The 21846-nt window shown below is 49.7% G+C and overlaps 1 protein-coding gene across 15 annotated transcripts in view; it reads right to left on the reverse strand.

Moving 5' to 3' along the window:
* CASZ1 (castor zinc finger 1) overlaps positions 1-21846 on the reverse strand; it is a 275840-nt gene that overhangs the window by 18060 nt on the left and 235934 nt on the right. For 8 of the 15 annotated variants that reach the window (XM_087944733.1, XM_087944739.1, XM_087944729.1 and 5 more), the window contains 4 exons: positions 10653-10743; positions 6258-6422; positions 3569-3780; positions 813-1678 (listed from right to left, as the gene is read on the reverse strand). In XM_087944733.1, the coding sequence (XP_087800859.1) occupies positions 813-1678; positions 3569-3780; positions 6258-6422; positions 10653-10743 (1334 nt within the window). The remainder of the gene's footprint in view (positions 1-812; positions 1679-3568; positions 3781-6257; positions 6423-10652; positions 10744-21846) is intronic. The other 7 variants (XM_087944740.1, XM_087944741.1, XM_087944732.1 and 4 more) reach the window with 1 other exon arrangement.

Below are 21846 nucleotides of genomic sequence, written 5' to 3' on the forward strand. Positions count from 1 at the left end.
CCGAGCATGCCCAGAAGGAACATGTCTGCCATGTCAGCTCGATCGAAAATGACACCCAATCCCATTGGTTCCAAACCCGCCTGGCTCCCCCCCACCCCTCGGCCCCAAACGTGGGGTCTCGACCGAGCGGCCGCCTACCCCCAGCTCCTCCTCGGCATCAGCCATGGCCTTCCTCCCTCTTCCCAAACCGCCGACTCTCGTTTGGCAAAGAGGGGGGGGGTCCCCAAAAGGAGGCTGAGACCCCCCACACCCATACCCCGAGCGAAGGCAAGGAGAAGGACCCTCCTGCACGCGGGAAGGCTTAAACCACGACAGGGGAAAGTTGCTGTCGGCAATGTGTCCGCTGAGCTTCTCACAACTACGCTAAAATATTAATTTGCCCAGAGGCACTTCGGCTGATGGGGAACTGCTACGCCGACAGCAAGTGGCTTTTTATTAAATAAATAAATAAATAAATAAATAAATAAAGTGGGGTCGAAATAGATCCATCAATGGCCACTCTCCTTGTTAAGGAAGATTTCCCCTCCCGATCCCCCTGTTTTTTTAAAAAAAATAATGTGAAGAATAAAAGGCTTCCTGGGAAATTAGCTATTTTTCCTCCTGTGCCGAGCTGGACTTGAAAGGTTGGGGGAAAAAATTCCCCAATTTCAGTCCGGCAGAAGGGCTACTTGTAAGCTGCCCAAAATGTGGATCTTCAGATCTTGGCTTAATGGCAGGGGATCCCTCCTTCTTCTCCATGGGAGAGGACCTGCTGGACCACTTCCCCTTTGGAATTTCTCCCGTGAACTAGTCCAAGGAAGAGAGTGACTCACCTGCTTCTGTCATGGAGGACTTCAGAGCCGCCGCCGCTAACCGAGCCATCATGGGCGAAATCAACCCTTTGCTGGCCGAGATCTTCTCCATGATGGAGGCCGCTGGAGTCGGTGAAGAGGTGGCCGCCCCCTCGCCGGAACCCGAGAGGGCCGGGGAAGGGGAACCGGTGGAAGACGCCGGATTGGTACTCGGCGTGCCAGCGGCTAGCAAACTGCTGGAACTGGTGGGCAATTGGGCCGAGACCCGGCTGGGGAGCATGGGGAAGTAAGAGCTGGCCGTTCCCGGAACAGCCGCGTTGGGCAGCGCCAGGGCCAAAGGGATATTGCTTGGGAGAGCTTGAGACAGCAGGACGGGCATCTTGGAAGCCGAGGGTATGTTGCCGGCGGGTTTGCTGGTGGCTTGTGAGGCGGCCAGCTCTGTGGCTGAGGTGCAGGGGGTGCCCGGCATGATCAGGGAGACGGAAGACTGCTGACTGGTGGGGGAGGCACTCAGGCTGGAGTTCTTGGAGCTCATGGCAGAGAAGTCGATCAGGTCGTCATTGCTGGACTCCTCCTGCTCGTTCTCCTTGGCGCCCAGCAGCGAGGCGGGCAGGCCCAGCATGCCCGAGCTGCGGATGTGCCGGCGCTCATGTTTGCGCTTGTGCGAGGTCATCTGGCTGGTGGAGGTGAAGGTGAAGCCGCAGCCGGGCCGGATGCAGTGGAAGTGGTTGGTGGCCTTGCTGTAAACGCAGCCCTCGTACTTGCACTCCTCGTACTTGTAGAACTTTTTGAAGCCGTCCTTGGCGTAGGCGTCGTCCTTGATGTGGTAGCTCTTGTGCTTCTCGATGTCGCACTTGTTCTTGAAGGTGAAGGTGCAACCGGGCCGCCTGCGAGAGAGGAAAGGAGGGGTCAGGCCCGGGAAGAGCCCTTTCACTTGCCTGGCCCCGCGGGACGGTGAAACTGCCCCCCGAAGTGGTCGATCCCTCAGAGCTAGAGGCCGGGCAGCTGAGTGTGTTCTGATTTGGGATCTCGGCTCTGCAGCATTTCAGGCAGAAATTCACTAGAACTGGGGTCCCCAACCCCCTGGGCTGCGGTCCGCGACTGGGCTTCGAGCTGTTCAGAACTGGGCCGCCCGATGCATCAAGGACACGCCCGTGTACCCGTCTCCTTTGCCCAAGCAGCAGGGGAGCATGTGCATGCATGGTCCATTTGTGTGAGCGGTGAGCACGCTTGCCCTTCGTGCAAATGGAGCTGTGCGTGTGCATGCTTGCCTGCCTCTCGCCCGGAACCATTCCCTCTTCCCCTCCTCCCCCCACTGGCCCGCAAAGTCAGAAAGTTTGGAGAACTCTCCGCTAGAGGTTGAACTGAGGCCTGCCAGCCAAGCAGGAAGTCAGGACACGAGCCTCTTCGGAGACAAGGGGCAATTCACCCATCTATTTCCTGAAATTATCTGGACTTTCCTTCTTTGGCCCCACTTCTAAAACCTGTGGGCTCCAACCTCCAGCATTAACGCACGGACACATTTCTGGGCCTCCGAGAGGTGCACCTTCGAGCAAGCAAGACGCATCAGAGCCAAGGATACTGAAAGGCCCCAACTGTCGTCCGAGGACAACGCAAATCTGACCACTAATCTTCCTCAGATCTTGGGCCTAGAACAACCCCCAGTCTATGGACCAGCAACGGGCCACAACATGCCTGAAACCGCTCTGCGCAAACAAGCAAAGCCCCATCCGTGGGAGGTTGGCAGCACGTGAAACCACGCTCCCCCCCTCCGGTCCATGGAAAAATCTCCCTCCACGGAACTGGTCCCTGGTGCCCCAAAGGTTGGGAGCCACGGATCACCTAGATCAGGGTCCCCAACCACCGGTCCGCAGACCAGTACCGGTCCATGGAACAAATCCTACCGGGCGCTGGTTTGCTGGGTGCGCCATCTATGTAGCTTGATGAAGTCCCGGTGAGCTTTCTGCAGAAAGCTCACCGAAGCACTTTTTCATCAAAACAAGATGGTAGCGCATGCTCCGGTGAGCTTTTCCGGCAGAAAGCCATTTCACCCAGAAAGCTCACTGGAAGCATGCCGCCATCTAGTTTTGATGAAAAGTGCTTCCAGTGAGCTCACCGGAAGCACTTTTTCATCAAAACAAGATGGCGGCGCCCAGCTGATGCCAGCACCGGGCCGCGGCGCCCAGCTGATGCCGGTACCGGGCCGTGGCATAAAAAGGTTGGGGACCACTGACCTAGATCAGGGGTTTGCAACCTTCAACACTCCTAGAGCCATCAGAAAACATTGGGAGCCACAAAACCTGGGTGGGCATGGCCAACTTGTCATTCCTACCCAGTTACATGACCCCCCTCTGCCACGCCTACCCAAGTTTTGTGGCTCCCGGTGTTTTCTTTTTTGTGGGAAATGTCTCTCTCTCTCTCTCTCTCTCTCCCTCCCTCTCATTTCTGTTTTTTGTGTTTTACTTTCTCAGGCCAGGCGAGGAGTGACTGGGAGGTGAGGGAGGGCGGGGCCAGCCAGTGCTGGGATCACCCAACAGGGAGTCACAGCAGAGGGCCCAAAGAGCCGCATGCGGCTCCAGAGCCGCCGGTTGCCGACACCTGACCTAGACGGATCACCATGAGCTGTCCTTTCCCCGATACAGCCAAGGGAAGGCAAGGCCTTGCCCACAGCCCATCAAATGTTTTCCCGCCTCAGTCCTAACCGATGCTGGGCAGAGCTCTCGCGCGGAGTGGGAGAAAAAAACAACCGTACGGAAGGTTAAGGGATGCCCACCTACCCAGCGAGAACCTTTTTTTCCTCTCGCCCCCGTGCCCACCTGCAGTGGAAGTGGGTGGTCTTCTGCCCGTAGAACTGGCAGTCCACCGTGCCGCAGTCTTCCGTGGCCCGGAACCGCTGGAAGCCGTCGTTGATCAGCTGCGTGTTCTTCTTGTGGAAGTTTTCGTGGGTCATTACGTCGGAAGTGCTGGTGTAGACCTTGTTGCAACCCACCTGAGGAAGGGAGGGGAAAACCATGGCAACTAAGTCAAGAAAGCTGCAGAGTTTTCCTGACACTGACAACAATTCGATCCGTGGAACAGCTTTGCCTCCAGAGGTTGTGAATTCTCCAACCCTGGAAGTTTTTTTGGACAACCCTTTGTCTCAAATGGTACAGGGCTAGGGGTCCCCAAACTTGGCCACTTTAAGACTTGTGGACTTCAACTCCCAGAATTCCCCAGCCAGCATGGAAGGAAAGGAAGGAGGGAAGGGAAGAGAAGGGAGGAGAAGAGAGGAGGGAACAGAGGAGGGGAGAGAAGAGAGGAGGGGAAGGAAGGGGAAAGGAAGGGGAAAGGAAGGGAAGAGAGCAGACAAGGAAAGAGAGGAGGGAAGGGGAGGGAAAGAAGGGAAGAGAGGAGGGGAAGAGGGGAGGGGAGAGGAGAGGAGAGGTGGGAATTCACTTGGAAAAAATAATCGCTCATATAAAGTGGAGAAATTAGCTGGTGTCTCTTTCAGCCTACAACCCTCTCCGTTATTGGGCCTGGGGTCTAGACTAGCAGAAGGACCCTATCTTGGTTTTAAGGCTGCCCATGTCTTGCAGAAGGGAAGCAGGAATGCAGGACGTGTCTCTCTCTCTCTCTCTCTTCCCAGCTCGGGGCAAACTTGCCATATTGAGTAAAATTCCAGGAGAATCTGACAACGCCAGTGTGCCCGATGAGAGAGAGAGAGAGAGAGAGAGAGAGGGAGGGAGAACGCCCCTGCTTTCTCTACCTCATTCTGAGGCTCCGGTGCCAACGCCTGTACCTTCTCAGATGTTCAGAAGTTGAAGCAAGCCAAAACACACACACACAGAGGCACACACAAGTTCACCTTGGGTGGAGAGAAAAGCATCTGACAAACAGAGAGAGAGAGAGACAGAGAGAGAGAAAGAGAGAGAGGTGTGTGTGTGTGTGTGTGTGTGTGTGTGTGTGTAGCTATTCTGAAACTACTTCCAATCTAATAAGGGCCTCTTCTCCCATCCACCACTGACACCTTGAAAAAAGACAGACCCAGAATGGCGTTAAAAGAAGAAATTAAACACACACACACACACCTCCTGGTGAATAATTTGCAATAGGGTCTAATTGTGGTTAAAGCATGAAAAATGTCTCATTGATATAAACAACTAACTGCTTTTTGGTCCAGGCCAATTATGGACATGAAAAAGGGGAAGGGCCTTCGCAGAGAGGCTTGTTGAGGGCAAATGCTGCTATTTAAGAGGTTTAGAATAACAAAGAGCTTGGAAGGGACCTTGGAGGTCTTCTAGTCCAACCCCCTGCTTAGGCAGGCAACCCTACACCACTTCAGACAGAGGGTGGTCGAATCTCTTCTTAAAAACCACCAGTGTTGGAGCATCCACAACTTCTGGAGGCAGGTTGTTCCACTGATTAAATGTTCCAACTTTCAGGGAATTTCTCCTTCGTTCTACGTTGCTTCTCTCCTTGGTTAGTGTCCAACCCATTGCTTCTTGTCCTGCCTTTTGGTGCTTTGGGGCAGGGGTCTCCAACCTCGGCAACTTTAAGGCTTGTGGACTTCAACTCTTTGCTGGCTGAGGAATTCTGGGAGTTGAAGTCCCCAACTTTTTAAAGTTGCCGAGGTTGGAGACCCCCGCTTTGGAGAACAGGTTCACACACACACACCCCTCTTGTGGAAGACCCTGAGCTATTGGAAGACTGCTATCATGTCACCCCTGGTCCTTCTTTTCATCAACCTAGACGTGCCCAGTTCCTGCAACCGTTCTTCGTAGGCTTGAGCCTGGAAAGCAGGTTGGTGGGGTGGGGAGGGAAGGGGGATTTTGCAGTATCCTTCCCCTGCCACGCCCACCAAGCCACGCCCACAGAACCAGTAGTAAAAAAAAATCTGAATCCCATCTCTGGTCTCAACCTCTTTTTTTTTTACATCATGGCTAAACTGGATGCTGTATTTCCAAGCATGGCCCTACCGAGGCCTTATACTCTCAGTCCACTTCTCCCTCCCCCAACCAGGGGGGATGTACACGTATGCACAGAAAGGTGCGGGGCGTGCAGGTGGGCACACACACATGCAAAGAAACATGCAGCGCGCAGAGACGTATGGTGGTGCGCATAGGGATAGTGCGTCTACGCGCAGGGAGAAATGGTGGGGGCGCGTGCATTGCCTTATGAGTGTCGTCACATGAGGACGGACAGGTTAGCCATCGCTGCTCTAAGCTGATCATTGGACCTTGTTTCTTTACTACCAGGTCGGGTGAACCAGGTCAAACCGGTATATCTCACCACGGCCTTGTGACGGGGTGGGAGGAACGCAAAGGAAAAACCCACCAGTTATCCATTCTGGAAAAACGCACCCCCGTTGCATGATGTCGATCTGCAGAAAAGGGGATTATTCCCCCCCAATAAAGACTCGGCTTCGGCGGGGATGGAACCCGTTGCTGGCCCTGATCCTTGGCCGTCCCAGGCTGGCTGGCCATTTACCTGCATGCAGTGGTAATGTGTGCTTTTCCCATTGAGGTGGCAACCGTGATAGTAGACGCTGCAGTCGTCCAGGGGGCTGAACCGCATGAAGCCGTGCTGCAAGGAGTTGTCCCGCTTCTTGTGCATGTTGTAATGCCGGATGACATCCTGCTTACTGGTGAACCTCTGAGGGGGGGAGAGGGAGAAGCAGAAGGTGAGGAGTGGGAGCGGAGGAATGTCCCAGAGATGGATAGGTACAGCTTCTAGAACACAAAACCTTCACCAGACCAATTCTTGAATACGGCTCATCTGCCTGGAATCCGCACTGTATAACGGACATTAATACGATTGAGCGAGTCCAGAGGTATTTCATGAGAAGAGTCCTCCACTCCTCTTCTCGCAATAGAATACCCTACACCACCAGGCTTGAAGTACAACCTAGAACTACGCTGCCTAACAGTCTGACCTAAGCTTAGTGCACAAAATTGTCTGCTACAACATCCTACCCGTCAAAGACGACTTCAGCTTCAACCGCAATAACACACAGGCAAACAATAGATACAAACTCAAAGTAAACCACTCCAAACTCGATTGCAGAAAATATGACTTCAGCAACAGAGGGGTCAACGCCTGGAACCCACTACCTTACTCTGTTGTTACATCCTCAAACCCCCAAAACTTTTAACCTGAAAACTGTCTACTGTGGGCCTCACTCCATTCCTAAAAGGTCTGTAAGGGGCCGTGCATAAGTGCACCAGCATGCTTGCTGCCCCTGTCCTACCGTTCCCATTTATTCGTACTCATGTATCATGTATATACTTATAACCCGTTTATACTTCTATGTTTATGTTATGTTTATACTTATACGGCGGTGCGTTTGGGACATGTGCTGAAAAGAAACCCTTGCCAAAGCAGGTCTGAGTTCACAGAACATGCTTAGAACCCCAAATCAGCTAGAAATGTAGCCTCTGCATGCGTGCGATATGCTAAACCTGGATGGTTTGAATCCAAGTTTGATGGCACCGACAGGTTAGCAAACCTACTCTTGGGTTCCTTTCCAGTACCAACTTAATTTACAGGACGTAAGTGAATTCAGTACCCTTCGTTCTCTTTTGAAAGCAAAAGGCCTGATGAAAAGGACTGCCAAGATGGCTGAACCTGCAGAAACAGGGAGCAATTGGGGTGTGGGCACCCCCTCAAGGCCAGATCCTCCCAAACTTGACCGCTCATCAAAGGCACAGGCACAGAGGAGGGAGTTCAGCTGCTGCGATGGAGGTGGGACTTCTGAGCGTGATTGCTTCAAAATCCAGATGGGCAGTTGCGCCTCTCCCCCCTCCCTCCAACCCTTCCATCTTCAAAAGGAGGAATAAATCTTCACCTGGCTCTATCACTTTGATTAAACTTGGGGATATACACCCAGGAGCGGCAAGGAAGCTCCGAGGAGCAATTTCCCTGGAATGCTGTGGCCACATCCTGCTAATAATCTGCAGCCACTTATTGCAGAGCGTTTTTAAAGCAGGGGTGGGAACTTTAAGGCTTAAAGTCAAAGACTTGGCGGGCTGGGGAATGCTGGGAGTTGAAGTCCACAAGCCGAGGTTGGATACCCCTGCTCTAGAGCCGGCCGAAAACCACAGCAAAGCTTTACACTCTCGTGGGGTCAATCTTTTCTTGAAGCAGGGGCCTTTTCTTCACCCCCCAACTCTCTGCTCCTTAAGAGCTATTTGTTGTGGTCAACTGGCAGCAGGTGCGGACGGCTGAGGAGAGCGAGGACTCGGATGAGGGGCCAGGACCATCAGGGAGCGGGCTGCTGCCTTCAGAGATTGGGGGGGTTGGCAGCAGCGATGAGGAGGTTCCCGAGGAGCCTGTGCCAAGTGCGCGTACGTGCAGGATAGCTCGTAGGAAAGAGCAGCTGCAGCAGCATGGGAAACTCGGGAGTAAGGCTGCAAGGTAATGGCCCCTCCTTCAAGCAGATAAAAGCCAGCTGTGAAAGGAACGTCCTTTGCAGAAGGCAAAGACGTTTTGAAACTCCAGCCTCGTGGGCATTCCAGTATCCCGAGTTTGTATTTGAAGGCCTTCTCTGCGGACCCGCGAGCTGTCGCACTAGCTCAGCTCCACCACGAAGGCGTGCACACTTCCTGCCGACCGAGTCTCTGCAATGCATGCGTGGGGAGGTGGAGCGCATGCATAGGGGCAGGGCACATGTGGGGGGGGGCGCTTGCGCATTGCATTTTGGGGGTTTGCACGAAGGTGCACTTTGGGCACTTGGTGCCGAAAAAGGTTATCCATCACTGCCCTACACGATTCCAGACAAGTGGTTGTCCAGTTCTCTTCCTAGAAGCCTCCAGTGATGGAGCACCCACAGCCTCTGGTGGCAAGTAGTTCCACTGGTTAATTGTCTTCACCGTTAGGAAGTTTCTGTTTCATTCCAACTAGCTTCTCTCCTTGGTTAGTTTCCGTCTGCTATTTCTTCTCTTGCCTTCAGGGGCTTTGGAGACGCACCTTCTCCCCGCCGCCTGTGCCTAGCTTCCCACTGCCCACATCCTCACTGCCATCCACAGCCTCTCAGGCTTGTGGGGGGGACAAAGCCAGTTCCCCCTCTCCCCCCCCCCAATTGGAGATTCTGGAGAGTGCCAGGGAAGAAATCCATGGCAGCTATTCCTAGGAATCCTGTGGATCATACAGGCACAGCCTTAAGGATCCGGGCGGGGAGGGGAGAGAAAGGGGGGGCTGACCACACACACACAAAAAAGTGTCAAAGCCAACCCTGTGAATTGGAGGGTAAACAAATGCAGCATGTGACAACGGAGGAGGGAGCCGGCTTGACAAGGCGTCTTTGGCAGCTCTCCCGGCCGGCCGGCTGGGCCGGGGCCCTTCCAATTTCTGTCCCTTCCTCCCCATCCTGCTTCTCTTCCACTTTCCTCCAACCCAGTGGCTACACTGAAGGTCACCTGGGGTTCTGTGTCCCGGGGAAGCGGCCACCAACTGGTGGTCCATGGACCACTGGTGGTTGGCGAGAAAAATGTTGGTGGTTCGCAAGAAAAATTATTTGCATTTTTAAAAATATTGCATTAAAATCAGGGGTCCTCAAACGCGGCTCTTGGGGCAGATTCTTTCTTTCTTTTCATTTTCTTTCTCTTCTTTCCTTTTTCCTTCCTTCCTTCCCTCCCTCCTTCCCTTCCCTTTGCAACTAGCACTGATGATGTTACCTAGTTGGGGCCATGAAACGTCTGCCAGAAAACAACCACGCTCAGAGAACACCAAGGACCCCTTCTGTCAACCCTTCTCTCCTTCCTTCCTTCCTTCCTTCCTTCCTTCCTTCCTTCCTTCCTTCCTTCCTTCCTTCCTCCCTCCCTCCCTCCCTCCCTCCCTCCTTCCCCTCCCATTGGTCCCATCCCTTCCATCTCTCCTTCCTTCCCCCTTCCCTTTCTCCTTCCTTCCTTCCTTCCTTCCTTCCTTCCTTCCTTCCTTCCTTCCTCCCTCTCCTCCCTCCCTCCCTGTTAATAGTACTTATGAGGTTAACCCTGAGCTACAAATATCCTTCCTTCCTCCCCCACCCTCTCCCCTTGATACTACTAGCACTGATGATGTTACCTAGTTAGGTAATGAAACATCTGCAAGAAAATCAACCTCAGAGAGCACCAAGGACTCCTCATGTCAACCCTGAGCTACAAATATTCTTCTTTCTTTCTTTCTTTCTTTCTTTCTTTTTCTTTCTTTCTTTCTTTCTTTCTTTCTTTCTTTCTTTCTTTCTTTCTTTCTTTCTCTTTCTTTCTTTCTTTCTTTCTTTCTTTCTTTCTTTCTTTCTTTCTTTCTTTCTTTCTTTCTTTCTTTCTTTCTATCTTTCTTTCTTTCTTTCTTTCTTTTCTTCCTTCCTTCCTTCCTTTATTTGATTTGTCAATCGCTTACAAGATAATAGGTATAAGTATAAACATGAGTAAGAATACAGGAACTATGTTTGAATCAATGGGGACAATAGGACAGGGACGGTAGGCATGTTGGTGCGCTTATGCACGCCCCTTACAGACCTCTTAGGAAAGGGGTGAGGCCAATGGTGGATAGTTTAAGGTTAAAGGGGTGGGGGTTAGTTAGAGGATGTAACAACAGAGTCAGGGAGGGCATTCCAGGCCTTGACCCCTCTGTGGCTGAAGTCGTACTTCCTGCAATCCGAGTTTCCAGTCGGGGTTCCACTGCACCAGATTTAGGAGTTCAATCCTCACGTTTGGAACAGATTCTCCTGCTCGAGCAGGGGGTTGGACTAGATGACCTCCAAAGGTCCCTTCCAACTCTTGTCATTCTATGAGAAGATTATTTAAGTCTTCATTTCCCTGCCCCCCCGCCCACACACACACTTTTAGAGCTGCTTTCCGAAGCCTCTGAGGTTCTTTTATTTATTTATTAGTGTATATGCTCTTTTACCTGGTAGTTGCACTCTGGATCAAGGCAGTGGTAATGCTCCCGATACTGGTATGCGCAGTGGATGTGCCCGCAGTGCTGGCTGCCGGAAAACCTGGGCATAGGAAGAAGGAAGAGAGGAGGTTACGTAGGTCGGAAATAAAACGGGCCACGGCTTCCTCTTCCCCACCCATCCCCTCCGTTAGACATCTGTCCGTTTCAAAGGACAAGAGCTGGAATCGCGGTTTTGGGCTCAGAGGAATTGACACGAAACGGCAACTGACTCCACCGAGTGGTTGCAATCTCCAGGCGTAGCCTTCCCATGCCAGGAGGGGCAGAGGGCAACCCCCCCCCCTGCATTTCTCACCTCCTTATGGACCAAAGGTACAAGGTACAGAGGGGGGTTGTGATGGCCAACAAAGCCACTTGGGTCGACACGCAAGCTGCAGGCAAACTTACCTCACTGCGCATGCGCACGCCTCCTAGCTGATTTTCAGCGGGTTTGAGGCCTTTTTTCGGCCTCCCAGTGGCTTGAGGAAGGCCTCTGAAGGCTGAAAAATAGGCCCGTTTTCGTCACTTCCTGTATTTCCGGAAATACCGGAAGTGACGAAAACGGGCCTATTTTTCGTCCTTAAAGCCTGCAGAGGCCTTCCTCAGGCCTCAAACCAGCCAAAAATCAGCTGGGAGGCATAGTGCAGGTAAGCGGGTGGTGGTGGGGAATTGCGCACGCATGCGCAGGGAGTGGGGGGGGGGCGTGCATTGCCTTCTGGGTGCTGGCATGCAAGCGTGCGCGGAGTTTTTGGCACAGAAGCCCCAAAAGGTTAGTCACCACTGGATTAGGGGAAATCTGGCTCGAAAACAGTAACTGGGAGAGGGACTCCTAATGGATGATCCCTTAAATATGAGCCAGCCGTGTGCAGCAGCAGCTCCAAAAGCTACTACTAGAGCAGGAAGTCTTCAAACTTGACAGCTTTTAAGACTTGTGGGCTTCGACTCCCAGAATTCCTCCTCCAGTCATGTTAGCTCAGGGGTTCTGGGAGTTGAAGTCCACACGTCTTAAACTTGCCAAGTTTGAAGACCCTTGAAAGTAGAGGCACAGCCTCAAAATCACGTAAAGTCATGAGTACCGCTTTAGTAAAGCCTTAGTAAGGCCACACCTGGAATGCTGCATCCGGTTTTGGTCCCCATGGCTGAATTTCTACGTGGACTTGCGGTGGGGTGGGGGAAACAGCCTTGGTGGGGCCACTCAGTTTTATGTCCTCTCCACAGCTCCAAGGTATTATTGACCCCAAAGATCCCCCTGAGATGCCGAGAGGAAGAATCCTCAAAATACAAAGCTGCAGTTCAGAAGAACTTGCCCAACCTTATCTTCGTGGTGACTTCAGCCTCGAATTGGATTTTCAAATCATGAAGAATCATGAGGGACAGGACCTGCCTTTTTCTTAATCAACCCTAACTAAATCTCCAGATGTCCAGGAGGCTGGATTTTCTAGCATCCCTCCTGGGGGGATAGTACTTTTTTTGATCAAATGTACCTGCAGCATGAAACAACGCCTGGTAACCTGTGCTACAGCCCCACTGAGAAGCAGAGTAAGGTTTCAATCAGAATCAGAATAGAGCTGGGAAGAACCTTGGAGATCATCTAGTCCAACCCCTTGCTCATGAAGGAGACCCTACAGTACCATTTCGGATCAATGAATGTCTAGTTTCTTCTTAAAAACCCCCAGTGATAGAGCGGCCACAACTTCTGGTGGCAAGCTGTCCCATTGGTTAATAGTCCTCCCTGTTAGGAAGTTTCTGTTTCATTCCAACAAGCTTCTCTCCTTGGTTAGTTTCCATCTGTTGCTTCTTGTCCTGCCTTCTGGTGCTTTGGAAAATAGGTTGACCCCCCTCTTCTTTGGGGCAGCTAAATAGGAGCCAGCAGTGTGCAGCCACCGCCAAAAAAAGCTAATGCAACCCTAAGTTGCATTAACAGAGGGATACAATCAAGATCAAGGGAGGTACTAATACCACTCTATAAAGCCTTAGTAAGGGCACACCTAGAGTCCTGCATCTAGTTTTGGTCACCACATTATAAAAAAAGATGTTGAGACTCTGGAAAGAGTGCAGAGAAGAGCAACTAAGATGATTAGGGGACCGGAGGCTAAAACATACGAAGAATGGTTGCAGGAACTGGGCCTGGCTAGTCTAGGGAAGAGAAGGACCAGGGGAGACAGGAGAGCATCTTCCAATATTTCAGGGGCTGCCACAGAGAGGAGGGGGTTCAAGTTACTTTCTAAGGCACCCAAAGGCCAGACAAGGAACAATGGATGGAAACTGACCAAGGAGAGATTCAACCTGGAAATAAGGAGAAACTTTCTAACAGTGAGAACAATCAACCCATGGAACAGAAGTTGCCTTTGGAAGTTGTAGAAGCTTCATCCCTGGAGACTTTCAAGAAGAGACTGGACTGCCATTTGTCAGAAATGGTGTAGGGTCTCCCGCTTAGGCCAGGGGGTGGACTAGATGACTTACAACGTCCCTTCCAACTCTGATTATCCGTTATTTGTTAGCCCTTCAAATATTGGAAGACTGCTGTCATGTCACCCCTAGTCTTCTCTAGATTAGCCTTTAGATTAATCTTCACTTTTTGTTGGCCAGTTTAAGTCCAACAAAGAGAGAAGAAGAGGAAGAAGGGAGTATGTTAAGAAGATCTGACTGGACCAAAGAATGCCACCGGTCATAAATCTGAGACAATTGTCAAGCATCTGAATGGGAATCATATGATGTCATAAGTATAGGGCCGTTATAACTTCAGAAGGTCGCTAAACGAACCATTGTTAAGTCGAGGACTTTCTGCCCAGGTTTGACAAGCCAACCTTCCAAAAAAGGGAAAGGAATGAAAAAAGCAGGTGGGCAGAAAAAAAAAAAAAAAACCTACTAAAGTTTCACCTACGGCATTTGCAAATAGCGCAGGAAGAGATGTCCACCTGCCGTCCGAGAGAGAGAAAGAGAGAGAGAGAGGGAGGGGAAAAAAAGGAGGAGATATCTGGAGCAAAAAGTGGGGGGGAGAGAAGGAAGGAAGGAAGGGATAAGAGATAAAAACAGACCTTTTGTGATGACCCAGGGTGGGATACAAAACAAACACAGTCACAAAAAACAGGGGAAGTCCCTTTTATTCCTTCACTTTGCTTCCAAGCTCTGAATATCTTTGACGGAAGACCCAAAAAACTCCCACACAAACAGTTACACGAAGAAGGAAAAAAGCAACACGAACCAGACAAGATAAGGGCTGGAGGATGTCCACAGATAACACACACTGGTAAGGACGCCAAGCTCAGAGAGGAACTATAAACTAGAGATATTTACAGGCTTTGTTTCCAGCGTTTGCCAGTACGCAGGTCCATCCTCTTATTCAGTTGTCACAGCTGCAGCCCATGAAGAGGATCAAGGCCCTCTCCTCCCCCATAGACCACGTCTCTCCCTTATCCTCTCCTCCCTGCGTGCCCTAGGATGGAGAGGGGACTGGCCTGGGTCCTCCTCTGTCTGCCCTTCCCCAGCCTCCTCCACAACCTCCGGAGCCACACTTCCACTCCCTGTCGGGCTGTTCCTCCTTTCCTTCAAGAGTCAGTTTCCACCAGGGGGGCAGGACACCTTTTGGAAAAAAAGACAGGATCCCCAAAAGCGCGTAAGAGGATGCGGAGGTGGGCAGAGGAGGTCGCTTCCCTGCTTTATGATTTTTAAAAAAGCACAGCAATCCAGGGGGCTGGAAGGGACCTCTGAGGCCATCTAGTCCGACCCCCTCCCCGGCTCCAGCAGGAGAACTTTTGTCATCGGGGGTCCATTTGGGGCCTCTAACAGAAAGAAACATTCCCAGGAAAAGGGGAGGGGTTTCCTAGGACAAGGCTGCCGTGCGGAGGAAGGCAGAGAATAGTCCTCGACTTACGGCCACGATGGGAACCCCAAAATTTGGGGTTGCTAAACAAGAGAGCGCTGTTAAAAGTGAGCTTTCGATGCCTTGTAAACTCAACTCATCCTCCCAAGTGGACGTGAAATCGCTTTTTGCCCTCCCCTCTCCTCCCCTCCTCCCCATGTGGCAGAGTGGAGACAGTGGATGCTTGGACTATGTCACATCAAGGTGTGTGTGTGTGTGTGTGTGTGTGTGTGTGTAGGGCAGGCCTCCAGCTCTGGGGGTTAGGGAACCTTCCCCCCCTCCTCCCGCCCCCCCTCCCCCTTCTCCAGTTAATAGATTCCTGGAGGGCTACCTCCCTCTCTCTCTCTCTCTCTCTCCTTGGCTTCGCCCGACACTTGAAACAGTTCAAGTTATTAATTTTTAAAGGGCAGCATCTGCTGAGCTTTGGAAAGCGGGAAGCTTGGCACAGACGGGGCACGCTTGCTGACGCCATGCGCAAGAGGCGCACACCTGCTGGCCGCCCTCCCCCCCCACACACACCCCCACCGGTCCCAATTCCCCATGCGCCTTTTCATCCGTGCCAAACCACCCTGGCTTGCTGTGTTTGGGGACCCGGCTTCTGCTTCAAAGGTTAGCGGGTGAGCGACGTTTGGCAGGGAACTGACATGAGAGGTTCCGCTCCAGGAAAGATCCCCACCTGGGGGACGGCCAGGGGATCAAGAAGATCTTCTTCCAAAAGATCTTCTTCCTATATAGCGGGGCTTCTCCAAACTGGGCGGCCTTTAAGCCTCGAGGACTTCGACACCCAGAATTCCTCAGTCATGGCTAGGAGGAACATATATTTCCCACACAGGGTTGAAACGGGTAGGGCAGTGGTGGCTAACCTTTCTGGACTCCTGTGCCAAAATTGTGCGCACGCTTGCGCTTGCGTGCCAGCACCCAGAAGGCAATGCGTGACCCTCCGCCCCCTGCATATGGGCGTGCAATTCCCCCCCCTGCACGACGCCTCACAGCTGATTTTGGGCTGGTTTGAGGCCTTTTCTGCCTCCCAGAGGCTTGAGAAGGCCTCTGCAGGCCGAAAAAATAGGCCCGTTTTGTCACTTCCAGTATTTCCAGAAATACAGGAAGTGACAAAACAGGCCTATTTTTCATCCTGCAAAGCCTGCAGAGGCCTTCCTCAAGCCTCTGGGAGGCAGAAAAGGGCCTCAAACCGGCCAAAAATCAGCTGGTAGTCACACACATGCACAGTGAGGTAAGTTTGCCTGCAGCTCATGTGCCGGCACAAATGGCTCTGCGTGCCACCTGTGGCACACATACCATAGGTTCACCATCATGCGGATAGGGGAACCTACAGAGGACCTACCAAATTGGGGAAAATGGGACTAAGAAGCATTCGTTTTCTCACCGTCTGTTTCAAGGACCACTGCTTCTTTGATCCTCAAGACACAAAATAAGGAACCATCCTTAGTGGGGTTGGACTAGAAGACCTCCAAGTTCCCTGCCAGCTCTGTTGTTCTATTCTAATACTAAATCCACGTTTTTCGTCATTAGATCCTTCCCTGATCTTGGGGGGGGGAGGGAGGAAACAAGGAACTGCATCACCCACTAAAGGAGAAAGGAAAACTAAATTTCCTCCATTATTAGAAAGGCCAGGGGGTCCACCAATTGAGGTCCCTCGAATTAATAGACTGCATACAGTTTTGGTCACCATATTATTTTTTTTAAAAAGGATGTTGAGACTCGTGGAAAGAGCGCCGAGAAGAGCAAACAAGATGATTAGAGGATTGGAGACTGAAAAAAACATATGAAGAACGGTTGCAGGAATTGGGTTATGTCTAGTTTAATGAAAGAAAAGGACTAGGGGTGACATGACAGCAGTCTTCCAAGATTTGAGGGGCTGCCCCAAAAAAGAGGGAGTCAAGCTATTCTCCAAAGCACCAAAAGGCAGGACAAGAAGCAACGGGTGCAAACTAATCAAGGAGAGAAGCAACCTGGAATTAAGGAGATGCTTCCTGAAAGTGAGCAATTAGCCAGTGGAACAACTTGCCACAAGAAGGGTGGTCCATCAGTGGAGGTTGTTAAGAAGAGATTGGATAACCATTTGTCTGAAATGTTATAGTTTCCCAGCTGAGCAGGGAGTTGAACTACAAGACCCCCAAGGTCCCATCCAACTCTTTTATTCTGTTATTATTGTTTTTTTAAAAAAATATGAAGTTTCCTACAGACACAGAGGTAAAGCTACTGTAATATTACACCCCGCAATCCTACAATTCTCTCTCATCATCTCATGCCCCAAAGGCCAGGCTAATCAGGCATTAAGCTGGTTTCCAATGCTACCAGCTATAATCAAAACCAAACGGTGGTTTGATAGATATTTGATAGATAGATATTTGATAGATATTAGGTAGATAGATAGATAGATAGATAGATAGATAGATAGATAGATAGATATGATAGATAGATAGATAGATGATAGATAGATAGATAGATAGATAGATAGATAGATAGATAGATAGAGAGATAGAGAGTGAGCTTTCTTTATTTGAGTCTTGCTGTAAAAACTGCTACCAGCAATATTTTAGAGAAGTCGGATGCAAACTCTTAAATAAGTAAATAAGAGGAAAGACGGAATACGAGCACGATTGTACAAAAAGCCAATGGATTTATTTCTAACGTCTTCCTGCCCCGAGTAGGAAGCAGACGCTTAAAATCAAGAATATTGATAGATATTGATGCCACGGCAACAAATATTTTTATGGGGGGGGGAACCCATTATTTATTAATGCAGCCACGCTGTGACTCATGGGTTTCACCCAGAAAAGCACGTTGGCCTCTGGTAACCAAACCTTCACCTTTTCTTCAGAAGGGCTCACCCACATAATTAATGTTGGGAAAAGTCTGTGGCCTATTTAATTGGGGCCAGATTTTTTGTAGATCAGAAAGATGCTTAATTGATTCATCTAACCAACGAAGCAACTAAATATTAAAATCATTCATTATATGCTGTGGACTTGACATAACTTGGAGAGAGAGAGAGGGAGAGAGAGAGAGACCCCCTTACTTAAATTCCATTTCTACTTAATACGATAGCAGGTTTTAACATCGTAAAGGGGGTGGTGGTGTTTCCCTTGTTTTCTAATCGATCATATTTTCTGATTTTATGCTTCTGCATCCAAAGTTTTACTGCCTTTGTGGCCACGATCCCGTCAAGCTGAAGAAGACTTCACTGAAAGCAATTCTGCAGGCGGCTGTCTGTCCCCCATTAATTTTCCACTGCAAAACTAGAATTTTAGGAATTGTGCAAACGGATTGTCTCTTCAGAACTCGGGAGAAAACATCCAAGGACTGTTCCTTCGGCATATCTCCTATGAACGCAATGGAGGTAGGTATCTTGTTTCAAATGAACAGTGGAAAATATATATATATTAAGAAGGGACTTGCCTTTTCGAGCATTGGATGGGGGGGGAAAAACGCCAAAGAAACCTCTTAACAATTTCCCGTAACAAAGCGCAGCATCAACAGTCATTCCCTGAGACCACAGCCATGCCTCTCAACTGATATCGAGGGATTTTTTGCTACGTGGGGTAATCTTATAAAAACCTGTATCCTTTCCTGGGATGTGTGGAACCCTGCTTGGAAGGTCTGATGGAGAATTCCCAGGAATTCACAGGGAAAAAAATACTACAATTCTTCAAATCAAAAATCCGATATTGGAATATATGGTGTATTCCCCCATACACCCCCAACCCCATATATCAAGGTTCTGGGAACATACTGCAGCATCAGATAATAGTAACAACAACAACAACAACAACAACAACAACAACAACGATGATGATGATCACTCAGACTGACTACAAACAACGTCACAACATAGTTGCTCCGATGGTCCACTGGAACTTGTGTCACAACTACCATCTGCCTGTAGCGAAGAACTGGTGGGATCATAAGCTTGAAAAAGTGGTCGAAAATGAGCATGCAAAACTACTGTGGGACTTCCGAATACAGACTGACAAAGTTTTGGAGCAAAACACCCCGGATATCATGATTGTGGAGAAGAAAAAGTGTGCATCATCGACATTGCCATACCTGGTGATAGCAGAATCGATGCAAAACAAAAAACTTGAAAAAAAATCACCAGATATCAAGACTTGAGAATCGAACTGCAGAGACTCTGGCATAAACCAGTGCAGGTGGTTCCAGTGGTACTGGGCACACTGGGTGCTGTGCCTAAAGACCTAGGCAAGCACTTAAAAACAATTGGCGCTGACAAAATCACCCTTGGTCAGCTGCAGAAGGCCACCTTACTGGGATCTGCTCGCATAATCCGCCGATACATCACACAGTCCTAAACGCCTGGGAAGTGTTCGACTAGTGATTTGTGATACGAAACCCAGCATAGTTATCTCGTTTGCTGTGTGTCATTTTTGTGTATAATAATAATAATAATAGTAATCTGAATCAGTTCACAATCCAGAGAGAACACAACAGGGCAACCGTAGGGAAAAAAAAAATCAAACTTAAAAGCACGACAAAGAGCTGCGGACCACCTATCCTTGCTTTTGACGACAATATTGTAATTGTAATGTTCTCGTAAGCCGCCTTGAGTCGCCATGTGCGAATAGGCGGCGATATAAATTCCCTAAAATAAATAAATAAAAAGATAGGCAAGCGTTCAAATGGGGACGACGTCTGGAGCACGCACTTGCCATTGCAAAACCCTCATTTTTATTTCATTCCCTCGTTTGCCAGATTTGGCCAAGGCGACGGAGGAAAAACCCAGCGTAAATAAATACTAATAAAAATAATAAATACAGAAGTCAGCCTGCTTAGCAACTGTTTACACGCTCATTACTTTATAACGATGATGTGCATGACGGGGGAGAAAGGGGGTGGAAAACACACACACACACACAAACACACACACCCCAACCAACCGCCCAATACCAAACCCACCCCAATTACAAGTGATGGGTAGAAGGGAGGAGAAAGGCTTGTGTAAATAAATATTTAAGCAAGATCTGCAGCTGAACCATCTGTTAGGGCACCAATAATAATAAATAATGAGTCTGAAAGAAAAAAAAGAAATGTAAATAGAGAGAGGATGAAAAAGACTCCGGCTGCACCTCAAAGAGGCTCGTTTTGGCGAAGTCCATAAAGGCAACTTCTTCCGACAGCTTTCCGCAGCGCCTCTTTGACCAAACCGTTTAAGCCCATGGTGCTCCAGAGAGATATAATGCAATCCCTCTCTGTGTGCACCCCCACACACCCCAAATGTGGAGCTCGAAATCCCCATTTCCCAAAGGCACCACAGGGTGCATTCAATTAACTTAAAAGAGGCTGGATGGATGGATGGAGAGGTCCCGGCTGTCACGAGACTGGCAGGCTACGAAAGAAATCGAGAGAAATCACTCCAGTCATTTTCCCGGACGCTCCATCGTTCCTTCCAACAGTTCCACATGTTACGCTTCGGAGGGTTTCATGGCGCAGGGTGAATCAAAGGGGTCTTGGAAGTGGGGAAGCCAGGGGCTCTTCAAAGGCAGGGAGGGTGTCACCGGCAAAATGGACACTGTCTCAGGTCGGGCACCGCCTGGACTTTGGCCCAAGAGATCGTCTCTCTCTTTTCTCTCTCTGTGTCTTTCCTCTCTCTCTCTCTCTCTGTCCTTTCTCTGTCTTTTCTGTCTCTCTCTTTCTGTTTTACTGTCTGTCTTTCTTTCTCTCTCTTTCCGTTCTTTTCTCTCTTTCTGTCTTTCTCTGTGTGTGTGTGTGTGTCTTTCTGTCTTTCTTTCTCTTTCTCTCTCTTTGTCTTTCTGTCTTTCTTTCTCTCTCTTTATGTTCTTTTCTCTGTCTTTCTCTGTCTTTCTCTCTCTCTCTCTCTCTCTGTCTTTCTCTCTTTCTCTTTCTGTCCTTTCTCTTTCTGTCTTTGTCTGTCTTTCTTTCTCTCTCTCTTTCTCTTTCTGTCTTTCTTTCTCTCTCTCTTTCTGTTCTTCTTTCTCTCTCTCTGTCTTTCTTTCTCTCTCTGTTTTTCTGTCTTTCTTTCTCTTTCTCTCTCTGTGTGTGTCTTTCTCTCTCTCTCTTTCTGACTCTCTTTCTCTCTTTCTTTCTTTCTTTCTTTCTTTCTTTCTTTCTTCTTTCTTTTTCTTTCTTTCTTTCTTTCTTTCTTTCTTTCTCTCTCTCTCTTTCTCTCTCTCCCCCTTTTGACTTTTAACCCTAAGACGGCCTTGCTAATCTCGAGAAATGCCGGCTCTGATGGAAACTGAGAGAAGAAACTGCCTTTTGCAGCTGGCAAAGGACAAACCCTCGTCTCTCCTTGTCTTGTATGAGAGAGAGAGAGAGAGAGAGAGAGACAGCTTAAAATAATGAGCTTATGACTGCTAATCAAGCCGGCCCCACCGTGTGATTTAAGGGCCCCGAGGGGAAGGACTTCGGGCAGGGAAAACAATGAGCAGAAGAAAGTGTGCTCCGTGTGTGCGCTCGTGTGCGGGTGGGCGCAAGAGACGTGCATCGGAGTTGCCCTTCAGATGCAGCAATGCAAAAGTTACTCCTATGGCTCAGAATCAATTCTGATCTTCAAAGAATGGAGGGGGGGGGACAAGGAGAAAGAAGGGGGGGGGGAAAGAAGAAGAGAGGGAAGGAGAAATTAAACACCTGATTACTTCGTTTCTGACTACCCTTATATCGTGGCTACCTGGTTGGATAATGTCTGGTTAAATGCGCTGTTAAATCATTCACAGCTGGAGACGAATTTTCAGGGCGCTGAAGGGCAATTTGAAAACGGGAGATTATCTGCAGAGCCCGCTAGCTGTCCTCGATCCCGTGCCCCTATGGATGCCTCTGCCTTGCCGGCTGGGGATGATGGGAGCTGGTGACAGCCCAACCTGCCTGAAGGGAACGGACACAGAGACGGCTGGTCTATATCATGTGCTGTTATTCCCATTGGCCCCTTGCAAACAGATTCAGGATGTGTGTGTGTGTGTGTGTGTACGTGTGTGATTGTGTCATTTCATTTGAGGGTCACAAAACACATCATACCAGGCATGGAAAGCGGAATATCTTGCCCTTTTCTAAGAAGGGAGGATGTTCCACTCTTCGCTTTAAAACATCGAGAGGAAAGACTACCAAGCTGGATTACGATGGTTACGATTTTAACGAAACCTCCCAATTCCAGCCGGAAGGTCTTAAAGGGATGGACAGAAATTCCCAATGAATGCCACAATGTCTCAGTGAAGGCAACAGAGGCTCAGGATACGGCCCACGGAGATTAATTGCAACATTTCTCCTGATTATAGGCTGCCCAGGCAGGGGAAGGGTCTTGGGGAAATGGAG

This window comes from Notechis scutatus, chromosome 16 (genome assembly GCF_049901735.1).
Source record: "Notechis scutatus isolate UNSWTSFEM ecotype Mainland chromosome 16, rNotScu1.2, whole genome shotgun sequence".
NCBI classification, from domain to species: Eukaryota; Metazoa; Chordata; class Lepidosauria; order Squamata; family Elapidae; genus Notechis; species Notechis scutatus.